We start from the raw sequence: 14,617 nt of genomic DNA, 5'->3' as shown, positions 1-14,617 counted from the left end.
ATGCTGGGCCGCATCAACCCTCACAAAGCCTCTGGCCCGGACAGGCTCAGGGGCAAGGTGCTGAGGGAATGCTCAGCTCAGCTGGGTGATGTAATCACTCGACTATTCCAGCATCTCCTGGACTCCAGCTGTGTCCCACGGATGTGGAAGGAGTCCACGCTTATACCGGTGCCGAAGAGAGCCAACGGCAGGGAGATGAAAGACTTCAGACCGGTGGCCCTCACATCTATTCTCTCTAAGTGTATGGAGAGGGTGGTGTGTGATCACCTCACTTCTATGGTGGTGGACAAGCTTGACCTACTTCAGTTTGCCTATAAGGCAAAGCGGGGGGTGGAGGATGCCTGTTTGACTCTCCTGGACACCGTTTGCAGACAGCTGGACTCCCCACACCCCCACACACACAGATTTTATTCATGGACTTTTCTTCCGCTTTTAACACAGTCAACCCGGCCACCCTCTGCAACCGCCTTCTGGATCTACAAGTCCACCCATCACTCATCCTGTGGATAAAGACTGCAGGACTGGTCCCAGCACGTGGTGGTAAATGGCTTTAAATCCAAGAACATGATTTTAAACACCGGTGTCCCCCAGGGTTGTGTTTTATCATCAATCTTATTTTCCATCTACACAAACAACATAACAAACAACAACAGTGACATTCCCCTTTTTAAGTATGCAGATGACATGGCTCTGCTGGCCGACATCAAGGATCACTCCTCTCTGGCTGCCTACTATCAGCAGGTCAACACCCTGATGCAGTGGATCAAAGAGAGCTCAACATCTCCAAGACCAAGGAGCTGTGTTGTGGGGGGAGGCAAACATCTTCCCCCCAACCTCTCTTTGAACCTCTGAGGCTGAATGGGCAGACAGTGGAGCAGGTAGAGGCCTTTAGATACCTGGGCACAGATATGGACACCCACCTGTCCTTCTCCCAGCACACAGACTCTGTGTACAAAAAGGCAGAGCAACGCCTGTTCCTGCTGAGGAAACTCAGGAGCTTTGATGTCAAACAGGACATTTTAACAGCTGTCTATAAATCACTCATAGAATCTGTACTCACGTTCAACATCACATCCTGGTTCACCCTCACCTCTGTCAAAAACAAATCAAAGCTTTCCCGGATCGTCAATCAAGGAAGCAAAATAACTGGCAAAACTCAAATTCAATTATCAGTACTCCACAGCCAGGCAGTTAAAAGGAAAGCCCACCTCATTACACAGGATCCCACCCACCCCCTGCACAAGTCCTTCCAACTTCTGCCATCAGGCCTCCGGTATAGAGTACCCCTATCTAAGAAAAATATACACAAAAACTCATTCATACCCATTGCCATAAACAGCTTAAATAAACAATGAACTATGGACAAAGGAACCCTGACGCACTGTCACTTTACACATATCCACAGCTTTTATTTAGTTATTTTTACTTGTTTTAAGATCTATACACACTGTGTGTGCTCTCAGAGATCAATGTTGTTGTATGAATGCCTATCAGTACATTTTCATGTTTGTATGTCGAGCCACGTCAAAGATGATTTTCTGTTACGACAGACAATAAAGTTTTCTGAATCTGAATCTAATGAACTCAACCGCCATGGCCTCTTGCACGCTCACCACAAAGACACCACTGCTCACGGAAAGGCATGTGGAAGATGCTTAAAGTTTGCTGCACAACATTTGGACAAGCCAATGTTGGGGGATAAATACTGGGATAAATATTATCTGGTCAGAAGAGACCAAAATTGAACTCTTTGGCCGTCATAACATATACCATGTTTGGAGGAGAAATGGCACTGCACATCACCCGAGTTTGGAGGTGGGAGCATCATGTTGTGGGGCTGTTTTGCAGCATCAGGCACTGTCAGACTTTACTTTTTTTGAAGTACCATGATATTCTTGATAAGAATCTGCTGCCATCCACCAGGATGCTGAAGATGAAATAAGGGTTGACATTTCAGCAAGACATTGATCCAAAACGCACAGCCAAGGAAATGGACAAAAGAATAATCTATAACAAAGGATATGGTAAGAGCCTGGTAATACCACGGAAACAAACAAGGCTTCCTTTTACAGTATAGTTTCAGCTTACTTACTGGGTAAATTGTCATGTTTTACTTACTAAAGTTGCAGAACATATATGGTACAAGTTTGTGTTGATTGAATAGAAAAGGGAATAAGCAGTTCCAAAATATATGGTAAGAGCCTGGTCCCCCAGTGGCTAAAACTTGCATTTGGTGTAAAACGAGCACTAGGTGTTCTGCTCGCCTTTGAAAAAAACGGAGGCTTAAGCGTGTTGATTTGGAATGTGGTCCCATATGTCGTCATAAAGGATCTAAGATCCTTCCCTTTCTCTGCCTTGCCCGCCCAGAGAACTTGGCCCGCGGCGCCAATGAGACACGACGTGTGTGTGTGTGTGTGTGTGTGTGTGTGTGTGTGTGTGTGTGTGTGTGTGTGTGTGTGTGTGTGTGTGTGTGTGTGTGTGTGTGTGTGTGTGTGTGTGTGTGTGATTACACACACTGTCACGCAAGTGTTGGCTGTTGGTGTTATGGCGCATATCACGTCGGTTCTTTGATATCTTTTGTATTTCCACAATGAAACTGTAGTTGGAGTTATCTCAGCCATGGTTGAGAAGGAATTGGGGGAAAGGAACTTTGGCACAGCTTTTGGCCGTGATAATATGTATTATATATGATGTAGATATCTATGTATATGATATTATTTAGATATAGAGCTCCAGGACTGTAACGCAAGTGTTGTACACACCCTTGTTATTTGGATAACCGTCCTGCTGTTGGTGTTATGGTGCATAACACGTCAGACTCTCGTCTCTGGTATTTTCACAACGAGACTCGCAGTGGGGGTTATCTCAGCCATGGTTGAGAATGAATTGGGGGAAAGGAACTTTTGCTTTGACTCCCTGAAGTAGATGAACCATGACATGGAGGAGAAAGGGATTGTTGGCCGCGAGTGTCTCCCGGTTGAGCCCAGCTTCCGAGGAACCACCGCCTCGGCGCTGCAGGAGGCGGTGGTGCCTAACGCCTCGTTTCCACATACGTATGTTTTTCGTATCCGTGCTTCCGTAAATTTACGGAAGGGGCCACTAGTGTTTTACGTATTGACATGAATTTATTTACGGACAGCCAAAAAGATGGGGGAACGTATGATAATGGCCTTTTTCAGGAGACCGGTACTTTGGAACATGAGGATCGACATACACAGAGATAAAAACAAAACCAACCAGGCTTGGAAAGAGATCGGCGAGGAGTTTGGCCTGCCAGGTACTACATGTTTTGTGAAAAACATAAAAACTTTCATACGGTATCTCCGTAAAACGACGGTTTCGTTGTTGTTTTCCATCTAAAACAACTAATGTTTTTTTCTTCGATGAGGGCAAGGAAAAGTTTTACGTTTTCATCGGTCCACACGTAGGCTATCTATTATTCACATTGGCCATCTAGTGCATGGACGTATTTAAAGGATACATTGTACATATTTATAATTCGAAATTCGTCCCAGCCTTTATAGCACAGATGCTGTAGGGTCTATAGAATATAACCGCGTTGTCTGATTACAGTTTAATACCTTTTTCACAATTGACCAGCTCTCGTTTTGAAGACTAGTCACAGCGCAATTCGTTTCAATGGGAATCGCAACGGTCTATACTTTCAACATAAAGTGTACATATTTTGTGTTATCACTTAATGTGCAACAGGTGCAGCCCCACCCAGCCCCCGAGTCAGACTCGGCAAGGTGAGGCTGCTCAAACCAACCAAAACCAATCCACACAAACTCCCAAATACAATAAAATATAGCGAACTGAATATATGCTGCTCTGGATGAGCAGAATGCCACTTGCACATGTTTCTGATGCCACCTCCTCAGCCTGTGAGGATCTGGAAGCCGTAGCACCCGAGATGGAGGGGTTTGGCACTGTCACTGTTCACAGCGACCCGGGGTTGGTCCCCCTCCAGCCGTCCAACACGCTGCTCCATTCTCTCTTTCAAGTCATGAATTTGTAATAAAAAGTGTCCTGAAACACAAAGGCTTCCATGGGGTCCTCAGAATGCCACCACTCCTCTCCCAGCTCTGCTTTTAGAAAGTTACCAGAGTTTTAATTGGAAAATGGAAGTGTTCTCTGGGAGTTGGTGCCTCATATCTCGTCTCTGTAGCCCGAGAGCAGAGGCTTGGTCCTTGTCGAGCAATCAAAAGATATGTGTGTTCGCCTAGTTCAGAGAGTAAACTTGTAAGCCCCCCGCTATGCCATTATATAATCGGAAAAAAGCTAAAGAGCTTAATAAGATGAGGTGAGTGACACTCAAGGACCCTCATGTCAATCACACTGGCCCGTGTTGTTAAATCGGGCTTGATGTGCCTCTGGCCACACTGTTTCTTTCCCAGCCGCAACTCCGCTGAAATGATTGCTGAAACGTTCCCTAATTTGCTCGGAGAGGTTGTGTCTCTGCCTGCTCACTCTCACTCACTCACTCACTCACTCTCTCCCTCTCTCTCTCCACACACAGACACACAGTGGCCCTCATTTATCAAACGAGCGTACGACAGAAAACGTGCGTAAAATGGACGTACGCTCATTTCAACGTTGAGCTTGGCATTTATCAATTTGAACGTGAGCGCAGGCTGCGATGAAATCTCACGTCAGGTCTGAGCTCGTGTACGCAAGTTTTTTTGGCGCAACATACGGGTATTTCAATGATGAATAGTGCAGCACAAGTAGCCCATGTTCAACATCTGTATTAATTACTAAATAAATTGGAATTAGCCCAGCCGTTCAAACAATTACAATCAAGTCAGGCCTAATTAAAAACAGTATTGCTATGAAAACAATTAGAATGTGACAGGTGAAATGTTTATTCAGCTGTCTATATTAACAGGAGCTTTGCCAAATAGGTGGTCGTGTCTCAGCGATGGCAGATCTGGCTCTGTTAAGGACCTCAACGCACAGACGAGAGAGTTTTTCGAGACCGCGCCGATTTTTTTAAGGAGGGCGATGAATGGCTCTTGAGTCGTTTTCGTCTCCCAAGGCATCTCCTGATGGAGCTATGCAATGCTTTGGAGCCACAGTTAAGGCGAGAAACTAGGCGATAAAATGCAATACCTGTGCAGGTTTGCTCTACCTTGGGATTTTTGGCCACCGGGATCTTGCAGCGGGAGATCGGGGACAGGTCTGCTATTTCCCAGCCAAGTATTAGCCGAACCATGCCAGCAGTTTTGGCAGCTATAATGTCCCTCTCCGAACGTTATATTAAATTCCCATATAATAACGATCAGCAAACTGGAATCAAACGGGATTTTTATGCTATTGCTAGGTTTCCAAATGTGATTGGTGCGGTTGATTGTACCCATGTGCGTATGAACCATCTATTAATGATTACGCGTACATCAACCGCAAAAGCTACCATTCAGTTAATGTTCCGATTATTTGCGATGCCAGAATGTCAATCCTGAACATGGTAGCCCGATGGCCTGGGGGCACGCACGATTCTTTTATTTTCCAAAATAGCAACGTTGGGCATCGTCTACATCAGGGCGCACTACATGGTCAGAGTCATCTCGGTGAGTTACGCTGCAGTCGCACTGCACTGGCCTCCCCCCGTTTCTTGCTTGGCCGGCTTCACAGCCGCAACACTTTTTTTGGTGCTGAGCTTCATGTCGGACCATTTTTTCTTCACCTTATTCGGAATTAAATAACTTTAACGGAATGCAAACAATAGCATATATGTGAAATGTTTTAAGCTGGATAACAGAAGTTGTACATTTAATTTATTATTTAATTAATTTAATTAACAAACCTCTTCCGTAGCCCGACGAACATTGGAAACACTATTCACTGCAACAGTTATTTCCTTCCATATAGCATTCTTTTGCTGGCCTTTAATGCCAGCTATAGGCTACCAAATAAAACCAGACGGTTCGCATCCACCAGTGACCCGAGCGTCTCCATTTGGGTCTCGGAAAAATTCCTCTATTTTACCGTTGGACGTTTCTCCATGTCGTAAAAGTTAGGGGCGAGACTTCTGAAGACGTGCTTTTATATGGGCGTGTTACGTCAATTACGATCGATCTCAGCCGCCGTATTTATCAACACCAAGATCCTTCGTACGCTGGGATTGGTGTGATACGAAGGTTTCGTAAATCTCACGTGGGTCCTATCGTAAGATGAATCATGCGTTCAGATTTGTGCTCATTTCTACGTTCGTTTGATAAATGAGGGCCAGTATTTCCTCCATGTCCGGCATCTATCTTGTCCTCCTCAACCTCCCACTCTGTGTCGGGCGTCCCAGAGGATGTGATTAGAGGTGTCTGTGGTCCCAGAGGGAGATCACTGCTGCCATCGTGTCAACAATGACAGATCTGTCCCGGGATGTGCAGCTGAGTTACTGCACAGGGCTGTCTCCACCCGGTCCATGACAGAGGAGAGGAGGGAGCCGAAAAACGGGGAGAATTTTTGGGTAACATGGGTTTTTTGAAAGGTGGAGGAAGCAGTGGAGAAGTTATGTAGAAAAGTGAAGATAAGGCGGTTGTGATGAAGAGGCTCAGCGAGGATGAGATGATATAATGGAGGGTGCAGGGTGGAGCAGGTGCTTCTGGGACAGAATGAGAAGGAGAACAATCGTAGGAGGATGATGAAAGAAACGGAATATGAAGGAAGAAAATAGTTCTTCTCAATAGTTTAAACTGTTTTCTGAAACTATTGCTCAATTTCTCAAAACTCTTAACACAAACCTGAAAAGAATGAATCATTTTGTCAAAACGCCAAAAATTCTTCTCAAAACAGATTTTTTTCCACCAAACAAACCTAGCTAACAAATGAATATCTCTTAGAGAGCATCAATTAAACACTGATGGGATCAATTCAAAACACTTCCAACATAATACTATTGACATATGTTTTGGCTTCATGAGGCAATGCTACATATTCCAATGCATAGAATTGTTTAGAAATAGCTTTCTTTTTTAATGTTGCAATTAGGTGGTATATCTAGTATAAAGACTATGGCCATATTGTAATACAATACAGTTAATAAATCGTATAAATATTGCATTACAATGCATATTTGTCTATCCAATGAGCGCTAATGGGCTAAACTCACAATCCCACCTTCCCAGAGTTATGTTGTACACATATTGTTGATACTGCAACATTGTTCTGACAATACACCAATGTTACCTATTTTGCCAAATTACAGTACAGTAATTGCACTGATAATTAAAATGAAAAACACTACAGTAAAAAAATGACCAAAAGAATTTAGTTTATCATTAGGGATCTAATGATAAACTGTGCAAGTACAAAAAGGTAACAAAGCAAATATTTATTTGTTACTGCACTGTAAAACAGGACAGCTCCGTTTAGTTAAGTCCACTTACTTCCTCTCCTTAACACAAAGAGCTCTAACAAGTTTTGGATTTTGAACTCATCTGCGTGAGTTTTAAAAAGTAGAACTTACTGTTATTAATTGTGTTGACTATTTGAAAATGTTATCAGATAAGTATGTGTTGATTGAACTTGGGTTTCAAAGTTATCAGATGGGGGGGCGGGGCGTGGGGGAAAAGGCGGGAGTGGACCAATGGGAGCTACAAAATTAATATTTGGACTTTTGAGTTTAATTGTCTTCTTTAATTCATGGCAAGGCTGAAGCATGAACAGAATAATTGAAACACTGCAGATAAGTCATATATCATATCGAAATACAGACACTTTGTAGTAAATGATCAAGGACTACTTCGACACGCGGGAAGAGACTATGCCTGACAACGGCCTAGAACCGAGGCGGAGTAACACGACGCGGGTTCACCACTCGTCACTCGAAGTGACGAGTGGTGAACGTGTCGAAGTAGATTTTTTTACACGAGGCTGAGGAACAGCAGGTGAGTTTAATTATCTCTAATTAAGTCTTTTAACATTAACCTCATGTGTAGTAACGTAATAACGTTAAATGTGTAGGTTGTGCTTTTTTAATAGCCTGGAAAATGTGACTGCAACATTAGTTTTTATTCGAGCCCGACATGAGTTAGCTACACAGCAAAATCTGCGGTGTTAAATAGTGTTAATATTTCAGTGTTAATTATTTCGAGTTGCTTAGTGTTGATTTTGGTGTTATTTTAACACTTGCAGTGCTAAAATAGCTCTGTGCGTGGTGTTGTTTAAGAGAGTTGATTGTATGCACTCTCAACGGAGTTAATCTTAGAGATAATTCCATATCCGGTTTTAAGGCGCTCTTTTTCTTGAAAACGGCCATTGCACTGCAGTCTTGGTAGAGAAAGGCAGCCCAGCTTCTGGAAGGGGAACGTAATATACTATTTGAAAAGGTAAGTACCAGATATATTTCATTATTTAGCAAGTTACTCTTTATATAAAAATGAGTGTTCGTAAATTATGTGCCGCAAATGTGTTGAAGTTGGTGGGGATATAATGCTAATTTTGCTTTGGCTACATTAGCTAACTAGCACAAATAAATGGGCGAATTTTTCGCAATTTCGTCAGTTAATGAACTGGCTCTTTTTATGTATTTATTTGCACTCGTTTTATTTAGTTTTAAGTTCTAAGCAATAAGACCGATTCAGCAGGGCTAACCAAGCTGTAGCAATTTAGCTAGCCAGGCTGGGTAAATTATCTATGCTAATGTATTTTCAACAGAAGTGCAACACGTGGTGGGTTCTGGAGGGTGCTTGAAAAGTTTCTGTCGGGTAAGTAACTGCAAAGTTAGATCGATTAAATATGCATGTTATGGCTTGGCCGATTTTTAAATGAGTGGTTTAGTATATTTGCGTGTTGTAGTAGGCTAGTTAAAATGTGTTTCACTGATCTGCATCTGCAAATCATGATCTGCACTCATTCGTCAAACAAATTGACCTTGGCGCACATGGCTAGCATTGGACACATGGCTAATTAGCATTGGCGCACAGGACTGGCTGGCTCCGCAAGGCAAATAATGGAACATATTTATCTATCTATCTAGGGCTATCTGTCTATCTATCCGTCTATCAACGTGAGTGGTTTTAATGTGATGTACTTTCTATGTCCAGTCAGACTTGTATCCCTTGTTCTGTGTGGTCTTGTAGGCTACAATCCTGTGTGAGCCGAATCACCTAAATGAATGCCCGACGATTTGTGTCGTTTGGTATTAATAAAGACTTGACTATCGATCTAGACTATTTAATTAAAAAGGATTCACCTCAGGCTCCATGAATAGTGGGGAATAGAGGGATAAAAGACAAGAGATATATCCCTTGTCATTTATCCCTCGTCTTGTCGATTAGTTTGTGTATGTGACGATTTCAAAAACGCGTTTTTGTTTAAAGCATGACTACACGCGATTGGTTGGTTAGATGGTGGTATGGAGAGCAAATTAAAATGATTCACGTAAGGGATAATGCCCGACGAGGTGTCCATTATCAGGAATTAATGGCGGTTGCCTCCGCGAAGGGCCTCCGCGAAGGGCATTATCCCGCTTATACCACGGTCACTTACCAACGGTGACCAAATTAAGACCATTAATTTATATTTTCATGCGTTTTACAATCTGAATATAAAGTTTTCCACAAAACATACATTTGTTTCCCTGGTTACGCCTGAGGGTCCGACTAATACCCGGAACCACCATTGCACGCCCGTTGGGTTCTCATGCAACGGAAACGTTGTTCACTCCTCCAGTAATTAGGACGGACCATAGCAGCTAGCTGCATCCAATCAGAATCGAGTATTCCCGCAGACCGTGGTATAAGCTTAAATACGAACGTTTTAGATCGCAAATATTTTCTATAAATACTCCCGCTTATCATCACTTTGTATCAAAATCACTATGGATGTTGCACTCAATAACTATTGAACACAAAACAGAAAACACAGCTGCCATTATCACTGTCACTGACAGTGATATATCGTTTCACTTCTTATGACAAATGTAGCCTACTTATTGCAAGTCGCTTTGGTTAAAAGCGTCTGCTAAATGGACATTTGTCAGCTGTCTATCCTCTATTAAACTGCATTGAAGTGATACGTTTGTTCCATGCATTATTCATTTGCATTATTATTGCATTATTATGCGTGCATTATTCCTTTGCACAACGTATGTATTTTTTATTTATATTTGAAAACGATATCGTCCCCTTCAGAGCAAGGAAGATTAGTATGATAGGATCTCGGTTAGCAGGCATGTATCGCGCCTATTTTACAATAATCTCAAACGTTTCATTAACTCGCATACAGACCAACCAACCACGCTTGATGCCCAGGCCAGAACCTTTTTGTTGCGATCTCTGAAATGAAAGGAAACTTAGTGCTAAGTTAGATAACTAAAATATGCATGTAGTGTATTTTTTAGCTAATGGCCACATGACTTGCAATTTCTGTTTATAACTCCTGGCAAAGGAATAATTAAAACTTTAACATTATCTCCACTGTTTTTTCTTTTTTTTTAGATAAGGCATCATGTTGCTGAAGGTGAAATACCAGGGTACCAAGAAGTACATCAGATTGCAGTCAGGCTTCACCTATTTGGAATTCATCAATGAAGGTGAGTAACCATCTTGTGTAACAATATATTGCCGCCTTTACAAAAAACCAACTATTAGGCAAGGCAAGGCAAGGCTCTATTTTTCTGTGTTGTTGGTATGAATAGTTTGTTGGACATGGATCATTAACCCTTATGACAGTTAATTGCATTATCAGTTTTAGCCTGCAGATGACAATATGCTTCTTGGTGCAAGCCTTATTTTTTTGACATTTGAAATTGAGGGAACCATTAAATATGGCTAATAGTGCCTACTTTAACAACTGTTTTCAAATCCCCTTATTTTGCTCACAGGTACAGTCAAGGTTTAGAATGTGGTGTAGATTTGGCATAATTTGAATATATTAACAATTTAAAATTAGTGTCCGATATAAATTGCTTGATCAGTCATCAAAATATTTGCAGTTGAAAACCTGCTTCAGGTATTATCTGATGTGATGCTAATCTTTCCCATAGTCAAAAGCAAGTTTGGTCTTCCTGATGCGACTGACCTTCAAATCTTTGATGAAACCGACACAGCAGTGGATGAAGACATCCTACTTGAACTGATCGAGTCCAATCCTGACTTATGCCTGACAGTATGTGACAGCTTTTCAGTTGAAGGTAGGCCTATCTGCTGTTTTTGCTGAACAAAATGGTAAAGATGGACTGCTGTATGTCTGACAGTCTGACTAGTGTGACAAAGTAGCTGAACAAAAAAATATTTAAGCAAAATCCAGATCAGCATCCAAATTTGAAAATGTGGGTTGGGTTTTGATTATCCCATGTCTGTCTCATACAAGGTCAGTTTGTTACGTCAACAAACGTATTGCCAACAGTGGATGAAGACAAGCTTCATGAAATGATAGAGGCCAATCCTGACTTTTGCCTGACATTATATAACAGCATTCCCGGTACGTTTTTACTGCGGCACAGATTGTAATGGAGAGACAAAATAGGTCAAGAAATTAACACATTTTAGCAAACTATGGATCGGCATCCATTTGCTAATTTTGTTATTGTTCTAAGCATGTTACACTGGGTCAGTTTTCTGAGTCAAAAATGACAGTCAATGGTTTTATTTGAAATCATAACCATATCAAAAATAATTTCTACTTCTGACTGTCATCCCCACAATAGCAGATTTCCTTGTTTTTAAAGTTTTCTCTCCTTTAGATCATTCATCACCATCTTCCCTCACGGATACCATGTCACCTTCTTCGAGTGATAATGACCTCTCCAGTCGAAGAGAACAGGGGATTCCCATAGACAGAAATGTATCCAACTTTGAAGTCATGAACAGAAGTACCACAGAGGCCTCAGGGTCAGAGGCAGCGAAAGAGGTACTTGAGCAATAGTTGTCACTTGCAAACATATACAATCTCATTTCATTTGAGATTATCACCAATCAGTATTTTGACATTTAGAAAGGTGCATGAATTAGAATTGTTCATTTAGCAAGGAAAGTAAATCGGAACAGGCAGGTTATTGTTCAAATTATTTTATCACAGAAGACTGAAATGTACACTGATCTATTTCTCTTATGTGAAAAGATGGTAGAAAATGCCTTGCTAAGGAAACCTGGAGGTGAGGATGTCCTGGAAGAGTACAAGTCAGAAAATACGTTGACGCACAGCACCCGGAGACACCTTGTTAACATTCTGACTAGCCATATGACTGAAATGCATGGGTACGTGGTTCTTGAATACATTTTAACAAACTTTTCTGTTTAGAAATGGTTTATTAGGAAGGAATGTAATGAATTTTGAAATAACAGTTGTGTTGCTATAGTCATTAGTGGAGCATTTGGATTTTGATGTTGAATAGTTTTTTCTCTAAAGGAGGATTGTTCCACGTCAGCAAAAAGAGAAGTATGCCCTGGGAATCATTACACTCTTTCCCTCGCTGAAGGATCCTTTTTCTCCAAAGGGATATGTAAGTTTAAAAAAAAAAAAGGTTACTTTCTAATAAAGTTTTACAGACGAGAGCTTTTGGGTTTAGCTTACATGATTGAATGCACTGTTAATTTATACTGATCTAAAAGATGCACGACATCGTACCACTGAGCAAAGTTTGCTACAAAGATTGACTCGACCATGAAGATAGCCATGAAGACGAAAAATAACTTAAGATCAAGTAGTGATAGGCCTTTGTAATAGTGTTTGAATCATCTTCACAGGAGCACTTCTATGATGGGGTGAAAAACACAGGATTTTTATCATGGCGCCTGAGGACCATGTCCAGGAAGAACCGGGCGACGGGCAGTCCACAGGCAGGCACAGTGCCTCAACTACAAGGACCAAAGCGCCAAAGACCAGCTGCCACAGAGCAGCAGCAGCTTGATGGAGATGCTTGCAGGGAGGCTATTTATTTTCTTGTTCACTCTCCTGATGAGGCAGGTGTGTTTGAGAAGATGAAGTTGACCTTACAACATCGCCAAGACCTAGTGCGTGATGCACAGAGATCTGCCGACATCTTCAAAACATTTCCACGTTTTATAGATGTCAAAGGACTAGTGAGTTGTGAATTTTATTTAAAATCCAGTCTTTAAACTCTTGTCTTTAATTTGGTTGGGTTCCAATAGTTAATTATACTCTGACCATTAGCGTAATGTATTTACATTGGTGTATGATCAACAGCTGAATCAAGACTTCCTGCTGCTGTTTGGTGGTGAAACAGCATCCAAGATGCTTGAAAAGTGGGACACGGCATTCAAGTACAAGGTTATCAAAGAGGCCAAACAACTGACTCAGTCAAAAGAGCTGTGCCGACTTCTGAATGCTGCTGAGAAACCTACGGAGAATGATGACACTAGTAAGTGTGCAGTGTTGGTTTTCATTCCAAATAGCTAGTGCTCTTTACTTTGTGCCTTCCAAGTAGATACTGATGACTTGTTTTGTGTTGTATCTCCCCCCTGATAGGCTGGGACAGTGACATGGCTTCTCTGCTGCTGCTCCTTCATCTCTTGCCACCCACAGCTGGACGGAAGAGGAGCAAAATCAGTGCCAGTGATGCAGTGGAAAAAATGGTTCACTTTCACAAGGTATGGATGTCTCATCTGTTCTTTCCCCAGCAACAAAAGAGAGAACTAATGTAGTTGACCAATATGAGTTTTTCAAAGGCTGATGCGTATCGCTTAGTGAGCAGGTAGGCCAAAGGCCCATATACAAAGCAGACTTTTGCATTTGATAAATGACATTTAATACACATCACCCCCATCCTGATGCAACTCCACTGGTTACCTGTTAAGTCCCGGATCAAGTTTAAAATCCTCCTACTCACCTACAAGTCCCTGCATGCTCTGGCCCCCCGTTACCTCTCTGACCTCCTCCATCCCTACACCCCCCTGCCATTACTTCATGGACTTTATGATTTAATATACAAGGCCTTCCTTGCCATTAACAGGCTTTAGATGGATTGTTCAGAATTAATTCATGAAATAGAAAAAAGAAATGGAAAAAAAATTGTGATATTTGTCAAACACGATATTGAAAAGCAAACTATTGAATAACATCACAAAAGGGGGAGCACTAACATTAAGGTGTTCAACTTATTCTGTTTTTCAGTCGTGCTGCAGCATTGATGAACACCTGCGTGGGAGAAAGGGTCAACAACCGTACATCCTTGCTGCTGGTCGCACCCAGAACAAGATTGACAACTTCTATATTGTCGTTGACAAACAGCTCATCCCCTGCCAAGCCACCAGCTCCTTAGGTGCTTTTGATGAACTGTTCAAATCACACTACGTGTTCAACCTGTCATACGAGGAGTCCCTGGTCCAGCTCTACACATTTGTGCAGACAACAGTCTACAACATCGATGTCACAACAACAGATGAGTCTCCAAGAATCCGTGAGTTGCGGGCAAAACTCCTGAACTAGGATTAAAACGTATTAAAATGTATAAGTGTTTCATATGTGAAGCTGTACACCAGGATGTCCAGTCCTTGGTAAACCATTTAAGAATTTATCACAGTTTCTATCCTAGCAGGAGGTTTAAGTTGGTTTGTGCACAAGATCGTTGTAGGCGTCAGTTTTTGTCATATTCCGGTTTCAAAAAACATTTAATGAGGGTTCATGAGGAGAATTTTTGTCAAAGTGGTGTTGC

General features: G+C 41.9%; 1 protein-coding gene across 2 annotated transcripts; it reads left to right on the top strand.

The window, feature by feature from the left end:
- The first annotated feature begins 7,573 nt into the window (after positions 1–7,573).
- Positions 7,574–14,397, top strand: LOC130388196 (uncharacterized). 2 transcript variants are annotated; one of them, XM_056597571.1, is made up of 12 exons: positions 7,574–8,327; positions 8,656–8,705; positions 10,440–10,534; positions 10,988–11,134; positions 11,314–11,424; positions 11,687–11,853; positions 12,064–12,200; positions 12,352–12,445; positions 12,690–13,025; positions 13,150–13,324; positions 13,432–13,553; positions 14,077–14,397. In XM_056597571.1, exons 3-12 carry the CDS (start codon positions 10,450–10,452, stop codon positions 14,389–14,391), a joined length of 1,689 nt encoding a protein of 562 aa, XP_056453546.1. In that variant the 5' UTR covers positions 7,574–8,327; positions 8,656–8,705; positions 10,440–10,449; the 3' UTR covers positions 14,392–14,397. The 2 variants fall into 2 exon arrangements, with proteins under 2 accessions (XP_056453546.1, XP_056453547.1); XM_056597572.1 differs by lacking the exon at positions 11,314–11,424 and having other exon boundaries at positions 7,574–8,705.
- The last annotated feature ends 220 nt before the right edge of the window (positions 14,398–14,617 follow it).

Source organism: Gadus chalcogrammus, chromosome 8 (assembly GCF_026213295.1).
Source record: "Gadus chalcogrammus isolate NIFS_2021 chromosome 8, NIFS_Gcha_1.0, whole genome shotgun sequence".
Taxonomy (NCBI): domain Eukaryota; kingdom Metazoa; phylum Chordata; class Actinopteri; order Gadiformes; family Gadidae; genus Gadus; species Gadus chalcogrammus.
Note: the sequence above shows the minus strand (reverse complement) of the source record. Positions and strands in the feature narration are given on the sequence as shown.

Excerpts from the sequence above, each read along its gene's own strand:
- LOC130388196 (XM_056597571.1), top strand. The coding sequence starts at position 10,450 with ATGTTGCTGAAGGTGAAATACCAGGGTACCAAGAAGTACATCAGATTG. Across the intron at positions 11,425-11,686 it reads ATTATATAACAGCATTCCCG|ATCATTCATCACCATCTTCC; the intron begins GTACGTTTTTAC and ends TCTCTCCTTTAG. Across the intron at positions 12,201-12,351 it reads CATATGACTGAAATGCATGG|GAGGATTGTTCCACGTCAGC; the intron begins GTACGTGGTTCT and ends TTTTCTCTAAAG.